The following is a 20,144-nucleotide window of genomic DNA, read 5'->3' as shown; positions in this document are numbered from 1 at the left end:
ACAGTAATGTGCTGGGGTTTTTTTTTTTTTAGCTTTATTGCTGGCTCTGTCACTTTATTTTTTTTTTCAATTAATTTTTATTGGAATATAGGTGCTTTACAATGTGTTAGTTTCTACTGTACAACAAAGTGAATCAGCTATACGTATACATATATCCCCCCCCTTTTTTTTTTTTTTGGATTTCCTTCCCATTTAGGTCACCACAGAGCACTGAGTAGAGTTCCCTGAGCCATACAGCAGGTTCCCAGTAATGTGCTGTTTTAACACGATTCTTCCAATATTACTCACTTGCTCCATTTACATATATTTCTATGGAATTCAGAAATTCCTACAAACAAGCAGTGCAGTTAGAATCAACAAGTTTTATTCTCTCTAGCCATTTCCCCTCAAAACAAATATACCAGTGTATTGTTTGTTTTTAGATGTCATTCTCTTACAAATTTTTGTTGAAGGAAAATGTCTGTTGAAGGTGAACTATCTTGTGCCCTACTTATTATTTTAAACTGACTAGGATAAATATTTAAAGTCACAGTTCTAAGTATTTGCTTAGCTGGGTTATTTTATTTGCTGTTTATTTTAGTTGGAACATGTGTGAATGGTTCCAAGAGTCCAGATTTAATAACAACATTGTTTGTATACATTCTGAGTAGCTTGAAGAAAATAAAAGGAATTTGTATCTTGAAAGATTCAGCATCTTAGTCAGCTCAGGCTGCTATATCAAGAATACCACAGACTGTGTGGCTTACACAACAAACATTGATTTCTCACAGTTCTGGAGGCTGGGAAATCCAAGATCAAGGTGCCAGTTGACTTGGTGTCTAATGAGAGTCCACTTCCTGATTTTAGAAGGCATTCTTCTCATGTTCACAGGGTGGAGAATAGAAAAATCATCTCTCTCAGGTCTCTTATAAGGGTACTAATCCCATCACAAGGACTCCACCCTCATGACCGAATTACCTCCCAAAGGCCCCACCTCCTAATGCCATCACCTTGGGAGTTCAATTTGGGCTTTCAGCATATGAATTCGGGGGGACACAAACATTCTGTCCATAGCATTCAGCTCAGCCAACACATACGTTTAAAGAAAGGAATCCTGTCCCTAATTCACCTGTGAGGACACATGATTCAATTAAAGACCTAATGTTATGTCACACAGAAACAGAGGTGCTCTCTCCCATTCCCAGAGCCCTGCATCACACTGCCCGGCTGTGAGGGAGGGTCAGGGTGGGTTATTCTCCCAACACCCGCTCCCTCCATCCTGAACTAGTAAACCACTGAAAAGGCAAATGGAAGAAGATAAAGCTCCTAGCATGAGTGGGTAGAGAACGTTCAGCCCATTTTATTTGGGGATGTGAAACTTTACATTAGGAGACCCATAAAGACAACCCATTGAGATGCCTCTCTTTTTCGGATGAGGGAGTGGATTAGGGTCCCAGGGGTGGAGACTTGCTGAAGAGCCCAGCCAGTCAACTTGTTAGGACCCATTAACATTAGCGATGATGTAACTTGAGGTTTATCCCCTCTAATTGCAACGTACTTCTCAACCTCATTCGACTGCTCATTTTGTATCCCCAACCCCGCCTTATTTATAAATGCTCAAGGAAAATAAACGACTACCCATATGGTGACATCGTGTCAAAGCTAACCAATGAGCTCTGGAGGCTCAGTCTGGCCCTGCTCTAAGTCTTTTATATGATGTGGGGGAAGTCACCCAACTGCACTCTGACTCCGTTTTCCCACCAGAGAAGAGAATCCCTCCTTGCCGCTGCATTTACTTGAAAAGACCTTGCTATTCACAACACGCGAGGCCAATCGAAAATATGACATTTATCAATCAACTTAAAAAAAAAAACTGAAGTATGACCTTGGGGTGGAGTTTGGAGCCCACAGATCTCACAGCCTTTGGGTAAAACAGAAAATGCCCTGATACATACCTTTTGCAAAAAAAAAAAGATATACAATTGAAAAGGAGGAGAAAGAAAAGTGGGATGAGTCTAAAGTAGAAACACTAAAATAAAAGCTCATCCCTAATACTTTTAAAAATGTGCATTTTTTTTTCTGAATAGGAGAGTAAGAGACGGTCATCCCGTTGGAATATCTGGTCCTGCAGTAACAGCCTCCTGTCTGCAGCTTTGAGGCCACACCTGGAACACAGATCCCGGCTCCAGTCGCTAACACAGCGGGCTGGCGTCGCGGCTGCAGGGATTTCTGCCCAGCTGGGCCCGAGGTCTATGTAACAGGAAAGTCCCCGCAGAGCCTGCCCAGGTCCTGGCCAGCCCAGCTCCGGCTCCTCCTTTCCCTCTGAAATAGGGAAGCAGCTGTCAGCAGCCTGGGCCTGTGCATTCACACTGCTGGCATGAAAACAGGCAGCTGAGTTGAGTCAAAAATAACACAGCTGCCGGCCCTGGTCTGGTGGGTTCCCAAGGTGGAGAGAGACGGAGACTCCGAGACACAACCAGTCCCACCCCCCTACCCCCGCCCCCGATGGCCCTGGCACTAACTTAAACTCCTGCAGCCACCTGGTGTACAAAAACATGTGGATGTCATTTTGCTGCTCGAATGTTTCCCATTCGAACATGGGAAGGCAAGGGCAAAGGCGGTAAACAATTTTCTTAGCTCTGATTTCTCTCCTAGTGCTAAGTCTGCTTCCATATGGCATGAAAGTTCTAGAGTCACTCCCTACTGGAAGAAATGTTCCATGAAGCCAGCACAAAAGCTTTTATTTAATTCGGTCTCACGTCAAAATATTCCATTTCTCTGACCCAAACCTTCCTTTCCCTGCTGTGCCCCCCGTGTCCCGACCGCAGTGAGGATCAGCCTTACTGAACCTCCGTGGTCCAGCAAAGAGCCGGGCAGGAGGGGGAGAGAGGAGGTCTCAAGACCACCATCAACCTCCCTTCCCCTTGATAATGTGACAGGCTTCACAGGTTCCACAATGAGGAGGGTGACAGTCATTGACTTTTGACACCACCCTGGCCCCTGATTTTAACCTCTCCCTGATGGAATCAGATTTGCCCAAAGCCTCTTGCTCACGCTGACTTCCTGGCCTAGCATGTCTGGGATGAGGGAGGGTTCCTTAGATCTGTAAGCACGTCCACACTTCCTGCTGAGAACATGCAGTTTGGTTCCTGTAGGTCGGCTCTGTGCTGCCAATGCCTCCCCATCCCAGTTCTGCAAGAGCCTAACTTATCACCTCCTGGGGGACCGAGAGCAAATCAGGTCGGAATCAGGACCAAGGCTGACGAGCCAAGTGAAAGATGCATCACGCAGCTGGCCGACGCTCCAGCACTGAGACAGGCCCGTGAAATACACCCACGTGGGCTGCCCTGTTTATTAGATGCGCTTAGCTTTCTGGAATAAATAGGAGAATCTCCAACAGCAAAGTTAAGTGATTTACAAAGCCCATTAGAAAAATACCGGTATCTGGGATGCGGAGTCTCTAATTTGAGTCAATTTTTAAAAAACGAAAACAAATTTTCAAGGGCAAGACATCACAGTAGAAGAAAATCCCCTCCTAAGAAAAGACCAAATGGCTTACAGTGATCAAATCTATTTGCTATTTGCATGACTCGTGGCCTGGGCCCAAGGAGAGGTTCCCCTGAGGCAGAGGTTGGCCGCACATCCGGAGAACGCAGCGGACGAGGAGGAGAGATGCCTATGCATTAGTATAAGGCAAAAAGCAGAGTGCCCAAACCTGGCCATTTCCACAGAGAAAACAGACCTGATGGCCACCTTCCTTCATCAGAGTCACCTTGTGGTAGGCTGTGAGATGGACAAGCCAGCTGGTATAAGATAGAGACTTGCTTTTAACTGTGACTGGTCCCTTTGGTGCCACCACCTTCTCTACTGGAGATGGGGGAGGGGGAGGGGGAGGGGAGGAGCAGGAAATCCCACTCTTGCTTCAACATCCTGACCCCACCCTTTGCTCAAGCAGAGGGTAGACCTCCCCGCCACCAGGGGTGAGCCACGGGCGGCGGCTACCTGCCAAGCGACAAGAACCACACCACGGGGTCCCCGAAGACGTTTCCCTGCCACACATTCTTGCCTTACGGCTGCTGGCGTCAGAGTCCTCGGGATGTGCCCGGGCCAAAGGTGGTCTCGGAGTCAAAAGGATGGGCCGCCAGGTAGTCTTTATACCCCCCGTCAATCAGGTTGGCGGCGTTGTTCCGGGCAAACCAGCAGTCCACCTGCTCTTCCCCGTTGTAGATTTTCCTCTGCTTCCACACCACTGGGACCTGGTGTCCTTTTACCTCGAGGACGGCCTCAGACCTCTCGCCTGCCTCGGGGACGGAAGGATGGGCAGGGTTCTTGCCGAGCCCGGTGAGTCTGGCCTCCTGGTTCAGGAATTGACCTGAGAGGACAAAAGAGACATCAGGTCTAGGTCAAGTGCGAGCAACGTGGTTGAACAAAATCTAACTTCAATTCGGGCACCGATGACCAGCAAATGCACGGGTGTGACCCAGAGGAAGGGGATACATGACATCAGAGCAGTGACTGTGGTCCTCGGCTGGAGTTTCCCAGAGGTGCTCCACCTTTTCCAGTGTCCGGGGAGGGTGTGGGGAGGAGAGACCTGAGTGTATTGGTAGTGGCCCCCACTTCTGGAAGCTACCACGGGAAGGATGCCCAACCCACAAACAGAGATGCCCAGTCTCCTCCTGAGGTGGGAAGATGAGATGGGGGCAAATAACGAGGGAAGAAGGGTCCGGTCTTCCCCTCTCTCCTCCCTCTGGAGGACCCCTTCCACATGTGCACTAAGTGGGTGTGCACTGGGTGGAGGGTGTGGAAAGCAGGGTCAGAATCCTCCAGGTCGAGTGAGGGCATCGCCAAGGCCGAAGGGACAGCAGTCTGCGTCTGGGAGAGGAGCTTCCCAGGCAAGCTGCACAGAGACGCGTCCAGCTCGAGTGCCAGGAAATCCTGCTTTCTAAACCGAGCCCTGGCAGTGGCTCCCTCTTTACTTGTGGGAAAAACGCCCACATGAAATCGCACGTGGAGGGAAGCCAGGCAGAGTGGGCTGCCCGAGGCTCCCAGCCACGGGGGTGCCGCCCGGGGAGGGGCCGTGCATCTCCCGCCTGGTGCTGGGCCATGGGATGTGTTTGCATCCTCTCCCTGAGAGTAAAGAACCAGACCTGGGGAGAAGGACTCCTCATTTCTTTGCTCCCTTTCCCCAAAGGCCTGTGTGAATTAGTTTATAAAGCCCATTCCTATTCTAGAAAAGTGTCAGGAAGCAAGAAGTATACTTTTCACACTAATTTGAAAAGATATGTGCACCCCAATGTTCACAGAAGCATTGTTAACACTTGCCAAGATACAGAAGCAACCTAAGTGTCCATCAACTGACCAGGGGATAAAGAAGATGTGGTACACAATGGAATATTACTCAGCCATGAAAAAGAATGAAATTTTGCCATTTGCAGCAACACGGATGGACTTGGAGGGCATTATGCTAAGGGAAATAAGTCAAATTATTATGCCAGAGAAATCAGAAGTCAGAGAAAGACAAATACTGTACGATATCACTTATATGTGGAATCTAAAATATACAACGAACTAGTGAATATTACAAAAAAAAAAAGCAGAATCACAGACATAGAGAACAAACTAGTGGTTACCAGGGGGGAAGGGGGAAGGGACAAGAGAGGGTTGGGGGGGTGGGAGGCACAAACTATTGGTGTCAGACAGGCTCAAGGATGTGTTGTACAACACGGGGAATATGGCCCATATTTTGTAGTAACTGTATATGGAGTGTAACCTTTAAAAATTGTATTAAAAAAAAGCAAAAAGAAAAATTGGCCATGTGCCAAAAAAAAAGAAGAAAAAAGAAAAAGAAATAGACTTTTCATGAGCTACATAAAGACCACATTCCTGTGGAAACTCTCAACCAAGTGAAGATACGGGCAGTATCCGCTTCGTTTTGGGAAACTGAATTCTGTGCCGTGAGCCGGCGTGGAGAGCAGCCACCTACCTAACAGGCCATGGCAGTTGCCAGAAAGGCCTTGGCCGTTGGCGACGTAGAAGCCCAGGTGGTTTCGCTGGTAGGCGGCCGGCTTTTTGTAGAGGTGGAGGAGGATGACGAAGGCCACGTTGCCCTGGATGGCGACGGTGACCTTGGCATTGGCGGACACCGACACCTCCAGCCCCTGGCTCCCCACGGCCGCGCTCTGGTTGCAGGGGAGGACCAGCCTGTTCCCACCATCCACGATGACTCTGGTGGGCGTGATCTCCAGGTAGGACCTCTCGGGCTTGTTGACGAGGATGGTGATGGTGCGGAAGTAAGTGCGCTGTTTCTTGTGGCCGTTTGGGGGAGCGGGGGCCCCGATCAACTCTCCGTTCACCGTCACGCCTTGAAGGCGGGGGCGGGGAAGAGAGCAGTGGTTAGAAAAACTACCCCCACTTTCACGAGAGGGCTTCTCATCAGAATTTCCTTCCTCTCTTGTACCTCTAGGACAAAGAACCTCCGCTCACACAGAGGGACCACTCAGTGCCCACTGAATGAAGGAAGGAAGGAATGAATGCATGAAGGTATGAGTGATTTTTGACCCATGTCCTGGGTAGGAGAAGCTGATGTAGGTTTGGGTGAAAATATCATAAAAAGGGGGTTGACATATACACACTACTATATATAAAATAGATCACTAATAAGAACCTGCTGTATAGCACAGGGAACTCTACTCAATACTCTGTAATGACCTATATGGGAAAAGAGTCTAAAAAAAGAGTGGATATATGTATATGCATAACTGATTCACTTTGCTGTACACCTGAAACCAACACAACACTGTAAATCAACTATACGCCAATAAAAATTTAAAAGTGAAAAAAAATAAGTAAATAAAAATTTTTTAAAAGGGGGTTGACATGTTTGTCTGCTTTCATTTCAATGTCTGGTTATAGCTCCCAAAACCCTTGTGTGGCCCTGACACAGTATTTTCTTACCCATCAGTTTCCACTACTCCTGATTTGGAGACCCTAGGACACCACTGAGCAGTGGGGTAGAATGCGAAGATTAGGATTTTTTTTTTCACTCCCAAAACTCAAGTCCTTTCACTTTCTAGGCAGAACTCACCAGAGTCCGCATGATCGGAGACCAGCCTCAGGATGTGCCCGGGCTGTCCGTCGATGTTGAAACAGACCGTGAGGTTGCTCAAAGGGAAATCGACAACAAAATGGGGGTCTCCATCCGCTGCCAGAACAGGATGAGAACGGGAGAGAAAAAGAAAGAAAAGACATTTATTGGGCACCTTCTCTGTGTAAGCACTCTTTTTCTATTTTCTCATGAGTTATTGACTTAACCCTGTCAACAATGGATCCTCCGTGTCTACACGAGGAAGGTGACGTGATGCACCAGTTATGCAGTCAGTTCGTGGAAAGTAAATATTTGAATGCAGGTCCCCTAAATACAAATATGATGCTTCTGTCACCACACTGCAGTCAAACATAGACAACTGAACTTTAGAGGGAAGCGGGGCATCACCCTACACTCCCCATGACCACTGAGCCCACATTCTTCAATTCCCTGCGTGGCTTCCGTTAATCACTTTCTTCCCCTTTGCCCTCCCCAGTGAAGAGATGTGGATGAGAACTTCCTGTCCTGTGACCAGAGTGCCTTGGCCCTTGAGTCATTCACAGCGCCAGATGGACACAGCCCTTGCATGAGGAGTAATGACCAAGCCCAGTTTAGGGCTGGTGACAAGTAAAGGACACAGAGTCAACGGGAGGTCAGGTGGTGCATCCAGCGATGACCGTGGCAATCCCTCCTCTGGGTCCTACTGACTTCACTGCTCTCAAATTTGTGTCCGCAGATAAGACCACAAAGTTTGGCTGGCCCTTTTTCCTTACCCATCCTCCTCATTTTCGCCTCTGCTAAAGATGAACAGTCTTGCCTCTTACTGTACAGACAAAATATTTCCCAAGAGTCTACGTCAATTCTCTTTTCTCGTGAGACTGGAGGGTTAGTTTCTCTCTAATTTATACACCAAACACAATGTGTTCCTGAATTCCTCTCTACTTTACGTGTACATGTATGTATACACATTTGTATATGGTGGGGGGTATGGGCCAGGAGTTCAGTGTTTTCAAGCTACAAGCCAATTAATGTTCTTGGTGGAACTGCTGAAAAACCCTCTCTGCCCCCAGCGTGACTCAGAAGGGCCTTTGGAAGAATCTGGTTCATCTCACTGTAAAGTGCCTCAAGCACCCAGTGAATGGCAACTTAATAAAGAAATACAAGGTACTGGTCTTTTGTAGATGAAAAAATAACGCCCATTAAAGATAAAAGTCCATATTTTTGGCACTCTGTGGGTACAAATATAACTACGTGACAGTTCTCTGAGAGTTTCTTGTGTTCACACCATATTATTTCTACTCAAATCTTCCAAATCCCTTTATAAGGAAAGATGCTGTCTGCTCCAAAAAAGAGAGGAGAGGTCTGGAAGTCAGTACTCCATGCTGCAGCCAAGAGGAAAGTTTTCCTGGGTTCCATAAAGCATGTGTGTTCAAAGGAACGACACGCTACCCACTGGAGACCATGTGTTTCCTCTCCCCAGAGCTAATCTCCAGGTTGTCCTGGGCTATGTGAACCTGCACGCCCAGCACATCGGCAGCAAGGCAATAAGAAAGACTTACAAAGGCAGATGTGTACATCTGAAGAATAAAACCCAGCCCTTGTGTCCTTATTCCATCCGGATTTTTATTATAATCCCAGGAATATGGCCAAGGGAAATTTTAGGGCATTGTTATCTGTTCTTCCCTTCTAAAGCCAAGGATTATGAAAATAATAAAATAATAATGTTTAAAAACCTTGCATTGTCACAGATATTTGTAACACCAGAAGCTAGAAGCAAGCATACTTCAGATCTCTAAAATCAAACGTCTTTCCAGCTCAATCATGTTGAATGTGTAGCTCTGTCCATCCACCCTTCTATCAGGGCTCCTGCCAGGCTCCTCAGGACTGTGTTACCCACGAGGTTTATGCGATGGTTTAATGACGATCCTGGTTTTGAGAACTGCCCCACGCTGCCGGTTTGCACTAAATAAATATGGGTCCTCACATCTCGTCCTATGAGCTCATGTTCTAACTGGCTTCGGGAAATTCCTGGTCATCCGCTTCCTAAACATTTCAACTCTCAAATCACACACCAGCACATTCTTTCCTTTACCTGAGGTTTTGGAGACTTTAATCCTTGGGTTGTATGGTTCCTTGAGAGCAGGTCCTAGAGAGGAGAAGGAAGAGATCCACCACCGTTATTCATTAAAGAGGAGGAAGTGAGAGGTACAGAGGGCTGAGAGGAGTCAAACACAGCTTTCAGATACGTTTGTGACAATTTAAACACATCTCTTTTAAAGGAGGCTCTTGGCCTCGCAACACAAAGTGAAGGTGTAAATGAGGAGGCGTAACTATTTTATTCCTCTGTAAATTAGATAATATTCTTCTTGTCTGTGATTTCTGTGTATATAATAGGAGAAAATATTCTATCATTCTTAAGGTATAGTTATGGGGGGAGGGGGGAAAGCAAAGTTGTTTAATGGGGACAGAGTTTCAGGTTTGCAAGATGAAAAAGTTCTGGAGATCCGTTTCACAATGATGGGAAGATACTTGACACTACTGAACTACACACTTAAAAATGGTTACGATATAGAGAACAGACTGGTGGTTGCCAAGGGGGAGGGGGTTGGGGGAGGGATGGAGTGGGAGGTTGAGGTTAGCAGATGTAACTTTGTATATATAGAATGGATAAACAACAAAGCCCTACTGTATAGCACAGAGAACTATATTCAGTATTCTCTGATAAACCATTATGGGAAAGAATATTAAAAAAAAAGAATATAACTGAATCACTTTTCTGTACAGCAGAAATTAATGCAACACTGTAAAGCAAGTATACTTCAGTTAAAAAAAAGAATGGAAAAAAGGGTTATGATGGTAAATGTTACGTTATGTGTTTTTTGCAAAATAGCAATTTAAAACAACCAAAAATATACAAGAATGTAAAAGAAAAAGATAATGCGACAATCCAGGTCTATAGCCATGTGCGTAAGTACAATTCACAAAGCAGCAGGCAAAAATAAACAATCAATTAAAGAATAACCTAAAAGTAAATTACTTTCTGTCAATAAAATAAAATTAATATCTTATTTCAAACTGTCTATATTAAGATTATGTTCCTCTTAACTGATTTTTGCCCCCCAGAAAATGAAGATCACAGTATCTCAATGTTTTTTAAGCTCCCCCTTCTCCAGCTGGTCCCTGGTCAGTCAGACACAGACAGAATCAGGCCGACCACGAAGGAGGAGCAACATATCAGTCTGAATGGCTGCTTTGAGGAGGCTTAAATTGTCACAGACACTCAAAAAAATCATAAAATTAAAACTAAAAAATCATCTTCAGGGAAATCCTATGTCTAACAAGCCTTTTGAGCAATCAGTCAGTTATTCCCTCATCTGTGTTCTTGGCCCTCTGAGTCTCGTGTCATTTGAGTTTGCTCTCTCCTGAAGCTGTTGAGATTTGAGTTGCTGACACTGAATCAAGATGTTACTCAAAAAGCCATCTTCCCTGGATGTGGCACGGATCTTGTAGCGTGACGTAACAACATCATGCAACTTACTTTTCATCCTTTTCATCAGAACGAATATTGTACCAGTTTTGCCAAGACAAGTTCCACTCTTTCTAAAGAGGCAACATATCATTTTTCACCCCTACATCAGGTCTGAACTTTTCAATAAATTTCTAGTTCTACACTCCTCATGGGAAAGGGTATCTCACATGTGTAGAACACTTATTATATACCAAGGCCTCTACACATTTAATCCTTGCAACAACCTTTCAGGGAAGATATTACTATCTACATTTTACAGGTGAGGGAATGGAAGCTCAGAGAGGTTCAGAAACCTGCCCCAAGCCACACAGCTGGCTAGGAGGAGCCGTGAGCTGAAACTCTGTCTGGATCCTAACCGTGTGCTCTCCCTACCATGCCCAGGTGATTCTCAGGGTTGAGAATATGAGCATCAAATGAGGCCCAGGGTTAACGTCAGTTCCCTCACCTTAGGACGTGTGAACCTGACAGGAAGTTAAGAAAAATGTCACACATAAAAAAGTGCTGTTTGCCATAAACAGATATTACTGAGAATATAACCCTCTGCTTTGGTTGAATTACTTTTCCTGCCCTTTTCCCATTCTTGGTGCTACTAATTTCCCCTGACAAATGGCACTGAGACAGATAATAAAAATTTCTGTTTAAACTCTGGATTCTCTTGAGAATCCAGAACTTAGTTCTTCCTATATAATAATATCTATAATAAAATTTTATTAATTTTATTTAATTGTAAACAAAATCATTAAAATTTAAAAAATAAAACTTTAATTTAGAAAATTATAAGTAAAATTAACAAAATATGAGTAAATAAAATATATAATAAAATTTCATTTTATTTTCTCTATAAAATAAAATAATATTCTATTTTCTCAGGAAAATAAAATCAAGCATATGCATAAAATGACATAATTGAAGTACTTAAAATATAGAAAGGCATTTAAAAATGAGTATTTGTTTACTTGTCTGTTCATCCCTGTGCCTCCAATAATGCCTGGTTCACGGGAGGCACTCAATATTGATGATTTATAGATAGACTGATTTTACTTTCTCGAATTTCTCTATAGAGATCCATGGTTTATAACAACACAAACACAAGCTAAGTCACTCTCTGAAGGCTAGGAGCTGCAGGTAGAGAACATTGTTTATAGGAATTATAATATGAGAAAGTAAGACAGACGACCTTGACCTGAGAAGGAGCCAGAAGGGCCATCCCGAGAGTGCCCTTACCTGGCTGCAGGTGGGCGCCCCTCAGGCTCTGCATCACCGTTTCAGGCCCCATGGCCGCGGGCGTGCCGTAGGCGTCCTCCGGGGTCTCTGTCCGCGGTGCTGACTTGAGCGTCATGGAGGTGAATGGAGTGAGGAAGCGATGGTTCACGGCCAGAGCCTGTACCTCCTGCCTCAGCTGCTCTCTCTCCGGCCCCTCAACACTCTGCAGCCAGGAACTCAGCAGCTCCTTCAGGGTCAGGTAGCTCCAGAGACGCTCCAGGTGGTTGGGGTCCTCCTGACCACCCGCCTTGGGCCTGGGGCTCCCCGGGACGTCGTTCCCCATCCTCCGGGGCTCCACAGGCACGTCTTTCTTGAGTACGACAAACTTCTTACTGTTGCTGGCCGTGACCTCCACGTGCAAGCGGTCCATCTCCCTGTCCACCAGCTTCCCTGCGATGATGATCTCCGAGCCATTGAAGTAGTTGGGGAACAGGGTCCTGGTGGCATGCTCTACCAAGCCGGGTGGATAATCCACGCGGATGTCCGAGAGGAGCGGGGTCCTGATCTCATCGTAGAACCTGGAGAGGAGGAACAGAGAGGGAGAATCGGGGCCTGCACTAGCTACAGGCAGGTCACGTCCTAGAGGAAATCACAGGCTGTCTGGGGGGGGCGGGGCGGATCTGATCTTAGAAGCAACCAAGTCCAACATTCCACCCAGCAGAACATCTCAGACAGGAGGCAGTGCAGCCGTAGCTTGAACACCACTGGTGACGGAGAACTCACTATCTCACAAGCTCCCTCGCCGTTTGCCAGACTTAAATTCTGGTTTCCTCTTCACCCCAGAACATAACACAGTCAGCGACCACTTTCAACTGGCCATTGTGCTTCAACATAAAAACACGATCATTGTAACTAGCACGCAACGCGGAGCTGACGCTACCTATCCCACCTCCCTCTCAGGGTGGAATTAGAGTAAATACAGGCATAAATTGTTTTATTGCACTTCAAAGACCTAGCATTTTTTCACAAAATGAAGGTTTGTGGCAATCCTGCATTGTCAGATGATAGTTAGCATTTTTTAGCAATAAAGTATTTTCCAATTAAGGTATGTACATGACACTATTGCATGCTTAATAGACTACAGTGTGATGTAAACATAACTTTTATGTGCACTGTTAAAGCAATCCACCTGTGGGACTCGCTTTATTGCAATATTTGCTTTATCACTGTGGTCTGGAACTGACCTGCAGTATCTCTGAGGTGCGTCTTGAGATGAGGAAGTGCTTTGAAGTGTCAGGAAGACAGTTATAATCATAAGAGCTAACGGAACACCTAACCTGTGAAAGCCGTCCTACCAATACTTCACGTAGGTTTTCTCCTTAAATTCTATCATCTGACCAGAATCCTTATTTTACAGTTGGGGAGACCGAGGCACAGACAGTCTTAAAGCCTCAAGTCACAAGGCAGGACCAGAACGTGAACCCAGATCCACCCAGTTTCAAGACCCATGGCGATGTCTCCCACGAAAGGAGTGATGATCAGACTTGGGGTCCGTCCTCACGTCCGAGCCTCCCGCTGAGCCTGCCCCCCGCCCCGAGGACACAGACAGACCCACGGACCCGATGAGCTGGGCGCGGGCGTCGTGGTCCTCGTGGACGTGCCGTGTGAGCCCACAGTTCTCCAGGGACAGCTTCTCCAGCAGCCTGAAGTCCACGTCGGCCCCGATGCCCACGGTGAAGATGCAGACCCGGCCCTGGGCGGCCTCCCTGGTGTTGTTGAGGATCTTCAGGGTGTGGGTCTCCCCGGCGGTGGGCTTCCCGTCTGTCAGGAAGACGAGCAGGGACACACTGCGGTCCTCGATGTCATTGTGGGCCACGAAGTCGTTGAGAAGCCTGATGCCCCTCTGCAGGGCCCCGTTAATATCCGTGCCTGCGGGACATAGAACAGGACACCTGAGGAGCCTCGCCACCTCCTTTACCTGGACACACCTTCTTGGGCCCCTCACGGGCACCCGCAGGAGTGACGCGTGGGGAAAGTAGCCACCTGCATTCATGGCGCGACTCCACGTCACGAAGACTGCTAGAAACTTGGCAAATGACTAGGACGGCAGAGAATTATATAACCTTGTCCTGAAGGTGTCTGATGGCACCTCAGCTTAGGCGTCTCCACTCCCTTAGCGTGAACGGTTTCTACCTCCTTTTTGGAGAATCGCTTTGGAAAGGGAAGGAGGGTGCTGGGTGCAGGAATTCAGAGAAAGAAAGCGTCCCAGAGGGAAGGGAACGGCACAGAATGAGGAGGTGGGGATGTGGAGACCATCGCGGCGACCTCACTGGAGGATGCTGATTAAAGCACTCACTCATTTTTTTTTAATTGCTGTCGTTGTCTTTCCTGCTTCCTGCCCCTTCAGGATCACCCCTGCTTGTTAGGACCCCACCAAGCGAAGGCTTTCAAGTTTACACCTCCTACCCCTGCCGTTTCTAATTCAGACACGCTTGTCATTGCAGCTCTGATTAAAGTCAGGGGACAGTGTCTGTGGGAGGTGCTGGACAGGTATTTTGCTTGGGGGATGGAGACACGGATGGTTGGTGGAAGTCAAAACTGCCAACTAATGTGAGGTTTCTGGATTAGCTAAGAATTTCATTCAACTCTGCTGCTGCTGTTCTACCATCGCCAAGAAAAACTGAGAGTTCTTACTGCAGCCGTGAATACTTCCTTTTTCTGACTCCACTGGGGGTTTTTTTAGTGGCCTTATTGACATACCAAAAATTTCACGCATTTTGGTCGCTAGGGATTTTCTTCTTTTTTTGCCGAGCTGCATGGGTAATGCAGGATCTTAGTTCCCGGACCAGAGATCCATCCCATGCCCCCTGCAGAGGAAGTGCGGATTCTTAACCACTGGACCACCAGGGAAGTCCCAAAAATTTCACCCATTGTAAGTACACAATTAATGATTTTTAGTAAATTTATGAAGTTGTGTACCCATCACCACAATCCATCCCCCTGACTGGAGTGATTTTGATCTCCCTGCAAAATGTACCATATTTGAGTGAACCAGATAATTTTCCCCACTGCTTTACATCCTCCAGAACTTCTGGCTAAAATATATATGACTATGACTGTGCGAACACATTGATAATTCGTTCTAAGATGTACACATGGCCCGAACGTAAGGGAAAGTTACAGCTGAAACAGTATTTAACAATTCTTTGGGTTCACTCACTTGCCTTTCTGAATGCCCAGCCCAGTTTCACGCTGCCTCTGGATATGTGGGCATGAACCAAAAGGCAGGTGTTCATTTTCTCTTTAACCTAGAACGTAACAATAATGCCAAATCTCTCACTGCATTTTAAAGCCCAGGAGAGCCCAGGCAAAGGATGCACTTAGCTTTTCTTACCCGAGACACCAAAGCACAGCACAGCTTGGCATCGAATGTCTGTTAAGTTGGGGCATCGCCTACACACTTAACAACGGGGGGGCTTTCTCCCCAGGGAGCTGCCCCAACCATTCTGCCGAGAGCTCCCCCAGGGTCACCAAAGGACCCAAGTGCACCAGCAAGAGGGACCACTTGGGTAAAATGGCCATATCTGACACCTAGAGAAGACTTCCTAGTGCAGCCACTGATCTAAGTACTTTAAATATTTTAACTCATCTCATCCTAATAACAAGTCCATTATTATCCTCGCTTTACAGATGAGGAAACCGAAGTATAGAGAGTTTAAATGACTCATAGCTGGTAGAGCTGGATTCTGGCTTCAGAATCTATGCTCATCTCCTGAAATGACACTTTTCTGAGAGAAGTAGATTAATTTTCTGTTCACCTGCAGAGGCTGGGACAATGAAGTACCAAGAAAAAATAAAGGAAACCAATAAGGTTTCTATGGTTTAGATTCCAAAATACACACAACTGTTTTCTAAAGCTTTATCTCCACCTCCCACACACAAAGGATTCTCATAGTAAGCAGTACCATTAATATAATTTAAATAATTTTAATGCATATTCTTTGAGTATGCACTGTAGTTCGGGAGCTATGACAGGAAACGGGGGCTAAACAAAGATGAAGGAGAGTTTCTTCCCTCACAGATTTGACCATCTTGTCAACTTCCTGCTGTAGATTATCACTATAATATTAAATCTAACCTTTCATTCCTCCTATCAACCAGTAAAACAGTAACTAGATCGTGTTGTTATCGAGACTGGTAGGAAATTCCATTTATAAATCGAAATTCCATCCAAACAAGATCAAGTTCCAAACGAAGTTCATTTGGGAAACCAGAACTTTGCCTTGGATGGAAAATAACAAATATATGAGCGATGAGAAACTCAGATGGAAGAGGATGGACAGAAATGGGTGTTTTCTATGTTTCCAGGTATCCAAAGCAGAATTATCTGAGACTCCCAGGAGATGGTGTCTCTACAGGGGCCTTTAAGAAAGGTGTCAAAGGGTCAGGTTCGGGTCCAATAAACACTCCAGTACTGAGCACCTGCCACGCATCCACTGTCCTAGTGAAGGATGTAACAGCAGAAGTCAGCTCTGTGTCCAGGGTCGAAGGAACTCACATCCAGCACGGTTGGTAACACACTGTTCTGACTCTCTAACCTTAGAGTCCTTTACGGCCTTTTCCCGCATCTGCGTACTTACCTCATCACGACCCCCCAACCAAGTGTGCAAAACCTGAGTCCTCCCCTTTCCACCCAGAGCACCGCCCAGGCCACCTGGGCTCCAAGAGGACTAATGGCGCAGGAGGGCAGCTCCACCTGCTGCTTCCCAAGGTGCTCATCTTCAAACACACAAAACACTGAATCATCCATGTGGCTTTCATTCCCCACCCCAAAAAACAATTTACAAAAAGAGCTGCATTGTTTGGGATCCGTGAGATAAACCAGGAAAGGCTCCAAAACCTATCAGGTATTTCCCCCCCACTAACTTACTTGACCATCTTAGTTTGGGGCCTGGAAGAGGAGAAACAAGCTCCTGGGAAAGCTCTCCCCCTGTTATCTCCTTTCCTGTGATCAGCGTCAGCTTTCAAATCCTTGTCTCTGGGCAGAAAGTTAGCTACTCACGTATCCCGTCGAGGCGAATGGGCAAAGCAGGATGCGCGTTTACCTCCGGTCGGTGACATGTGGTGAATGTAGACTTTGCCGTCTCTGATATTGTTGGGAGTAACTGACACCAAATGGTCCTTCCACACTTTGACCCGGTTGGAAAATCCAATGATATTGAAACGGTCCTGGGGTCGGAGGTCATGCAGAATCGTGAAAAGGGCATCTTTGGTCTAGACAAACACAAAAGCAAAACCAGTCACGTCTGAGTGCATGAGTCCACGCGTCCCCTGGCTTGGAAACTGCACACCGGGGACAATCCCAGGGTTAAAATTAAGTGCCTGCTATGTAAAGGGGACTCGGATAAATGTCAAGGAACTTTGTCACCTAGCTGGAAAAAAAAAACCAGCATTAATATGTTACAATCTCATATAAGACACGAATGGGTGTTTCATATATGCACCATCACATCTGCGGGAATCCACGGTGCATCAAGCCTCTGTATCTTTCACCACTGCTATTCTCTAGACCTGGAATGTTCTTCCTTACTGCCTCATGCCTCTGTTTCATCTGACAAGCCCCTCGTCATTCAAAACCCAGCTAACATGCTATATTCTCTATTTGCAACATTTTCTAGCTCCTCTAAAGACAGCGCACATCTTCTCTCCTTTAGGCTAGCACTGTCCTCAACATACTTACATAGAAAAGTGCGTATTACCCGTCATGACTACAGTCTGCTTCATGCCTCTTTCCCTTCCTCCAGCGTCAGCTCTCTGAAGTCAGGTGCATCTATTTTCTTATCACCCAGAGCAGAGGAGAACTCCTGACACATAGGAGGTGCTAGAGAGAAGTTCAGAGGATGAACGAATGCATGGACACTTATGAGTTATAGATGAAGGGTACGAATAATAAATACCACTGGAATTTAAAAGAGAACGAAGCACTGCAGGCTGGAGTGATGTGAGAAGGTGTCACAGAGAAGGGGGAATTGAGAATGAGACTCAAAGGAACTGGGTAACTTGAGAGACGAGGGAAGGCATCCCAGAAAGAAGCAAAGGAGGTCAGAGAGACGGCTGGAGGAAAGCAGAGAGGTGACACAGGTGAGTTCCGGAGATGCTGAGCGAATGAAAGGTGTGCAGGTAAGTCAGACGTGACTTGTGGAAAGAGGAAAGAAACCATCGGAAACTGAAAACAGAAAAGCTCCAGGACTGCAAACGAAGCAACCAACAAGGGATTAATCTCCACAATATACAAACAGCTCATGCAGCTCTATATCAAAAAACAAACAACCCAATCAAAAAATGGGCAGAAGATCTAAATAGACATTTCTCCAAAGAAGACATACAAATGACCAAAAAGCACATGAAAAGATTCTCAACATCACTATTAGAGAAATGCAAATCAAAACTACAATGAGGTATCACCTCACACCAGTCAGAATGGCCATCATCAAAAATCTACAAACAATAAATGCTGGAGAGGGTGTGGACAAAAGGGAACCCTCTTACACTGTTGGTAGGAATGTAAATTGGTACAAGCACTATGGAGAACAGTACGGAGGTTCCTTAAAAAACTAAAAATAGAGTTACCATGTGATCCTGCAATCCCACTCCTGGGCATATATCTGGAGAAAACCATAATTTGAAAAGATACACGCACCCCAACGTTCACTGCAGTGCAGTTTACAATAACAAAGACATAGAAGCAACCTAAATGTCCATCAACAGAGGAATGGATAAAGAAGGTGTGGTACATATATACAATAGAATATTACTCAGCCATAAAAAAGAATGAAATGATGCCATTTGCAGCAACATGGATGGACCTAGAGACTGTCATACTGAGTGAAGTAAGTCAGACAACTATCATATGATATTGCTTATATGTGGAATCTAAAAAAAGGGTACAAATGAACTTACCTACAAAACAGAAATAGTTACAGATGTAGAAAACAAACTTATGGTTACCAAGGGGGAAAAGGGGGGAAGTGATAAATTAGGAGATTGGGATTAACATATACACACTACTATACATAAAATAGATAACTAATAAGGACCTACTGTATAGCATAGGGAACTCTACTCAATACTCTGTAATAACCTATACGGGAAAAGAATCTGAAAAAGAATAGATACATGTGTATGTATAACTGATTCACTTTGCTGTACACCTAAAACTAACACGACATTGTAAATCAACTATACACCAATAACAATTTTTTTAAAGAAAGAAAAAAGAAAAGCTCCAGGAGCCTGGACAAGAGTTTTTAAAACAATCAACTCCATATTGTGAGCAAGCACTGCCTTCTCTAAACAGCATTATTGCTAGACATTGAAAGAGATGCGGCATATGAGATATGAGGTAGGGTATGCTCATTACATAATTGCCATAGCAACGACCTCTGCCACCTTTCACAGGGGTGAAGAGCACTTCACTGTAAGGGCAGGAGGGCTGGGGTTCACCCTGGATCCATCACTTACTACCTGTGTGGCCCTGACAGATAAAGACAAAGAAATACTATATGATATCACTTACACATGGAATCTAAAAACAGAACAAAACCAAACCTCATAGAAAAAGCGATCAGACTTGTGGTTACCAGAGGCACCAGGTGGGGGCTGAGGGAATTGGATAAAGGTGGCCAAAAGGTCCAGACTTCCAGTTACAAGATAAATAAATCCTGGGGATGTAACGTACAATGTGACGACTATAGTTAACACTGCTGTGTGGTATATTTTAAAGTTGTTATGAGAGAAAATCTTAAGAGTTACCATCACAAGGAAAAAAACCCATTTTTGATCTACATGAGATAAGGGATGTTCACTAAATCTACTGTGGTAATCATTTCACAATAAGTCAAACCATTATGCTGTACACCTACACATACACAGTGCTGAATCTCAACTGTATCTCAATACAACTGGGGGGAAAAGATTAAATGACAAAAAATTAATGGCCCCATCCTCTGAGATCCTCTCTCAGCACACACATCTATTTTGCACTTATCATACTGCATTATCGTTATTTCCTCAAGCCCTTTCCCACCTCAGGACCTCTGCACCTGCTGTTCCCTGTGTCTGGAATGCTCTTCCCTACAGTCTGCATGACCGCTGACCCCTCCTCATCCTTTAGTTCTGGGCTCACTCGTTTCTCTGTCCTCTCAAGCCCGGCACCCTGTTCTCTGCCTTCACAGCATCGATAGAGAGCATGTCATTACATATTTGTGCATTTACTTGACTGTCCAACTCAGCTCCATGCCTCCGAGTGCAGGAGCTTTCTCTGTTCCATCACTCCTGTGTCATACCCAG

At 45.6% G+C, this 20,144-nt stretch overlaps 1 protein-coding gene across 1 annotated transcript in view; it reads right to left on the bottom strand.

The window, feature by feature from the left end:
* Positions 1–2,049: 2,049 nt before the first annotated feature.
* Positions 2,050–20,144, bottom strand: part of ITIH5 (inter-alpha-trypsin inhibitor heavy chain 5) — a 75,996-nt gene continuing 57,901 nt past the window's right edge. The window contains exons 8-14 of the mRNA XM_036844097.1: positions 16,901–17,069; positions 13,415–13,724; positions 11,817–12,373; positions 9,156–9,209; positions 7,064–7,180; positions 5,963–6,340; positions 2,050–4,351 (exon numbers count right to left, since the gene is read on the bottom strand). Of these exons, the coding sequence (XP_036699992.1) occupies positions 4,062–4,351; positions 5,963–6,340; positions 7,064–7,180; positions 9,156–9,209; positions 11,817–12,373; positions 13,415–13,724; positions 16,901–17,069 (1,875 nt within the window). The 3' untranslated portion in view covers positions 2,050–4,061. The remainder of the gene's footprint in view (positions 4,352–5,962; positions 6,341–7,063; positions 7,181–9,155; positions 9,210–11,816; positions 12,374–13,414; positions 13,725–16,900; positions 17,070–20,144) is intronic.

Source organism: Balaenoptera musculus, chromosome 2, assembly GCF_009873245.2.
Source record: "Balaenoptera musculus isolate JJ_BM4_2016_0621 chromosome 2, mBalMus1.pri.v3, whole genome shotgun sequence".
Lineage (NCBI taxonomy): Eukaryota > Metazoa > Chordata > Mammalia > Artiodactyla > Balaenopteridae > Balaenoptera > Balaenoptera musculus.
Note: the sequence above shows the minus strand (reverse complement) of the source record. Positions and strands in the feature narration are given on the sequence as shown.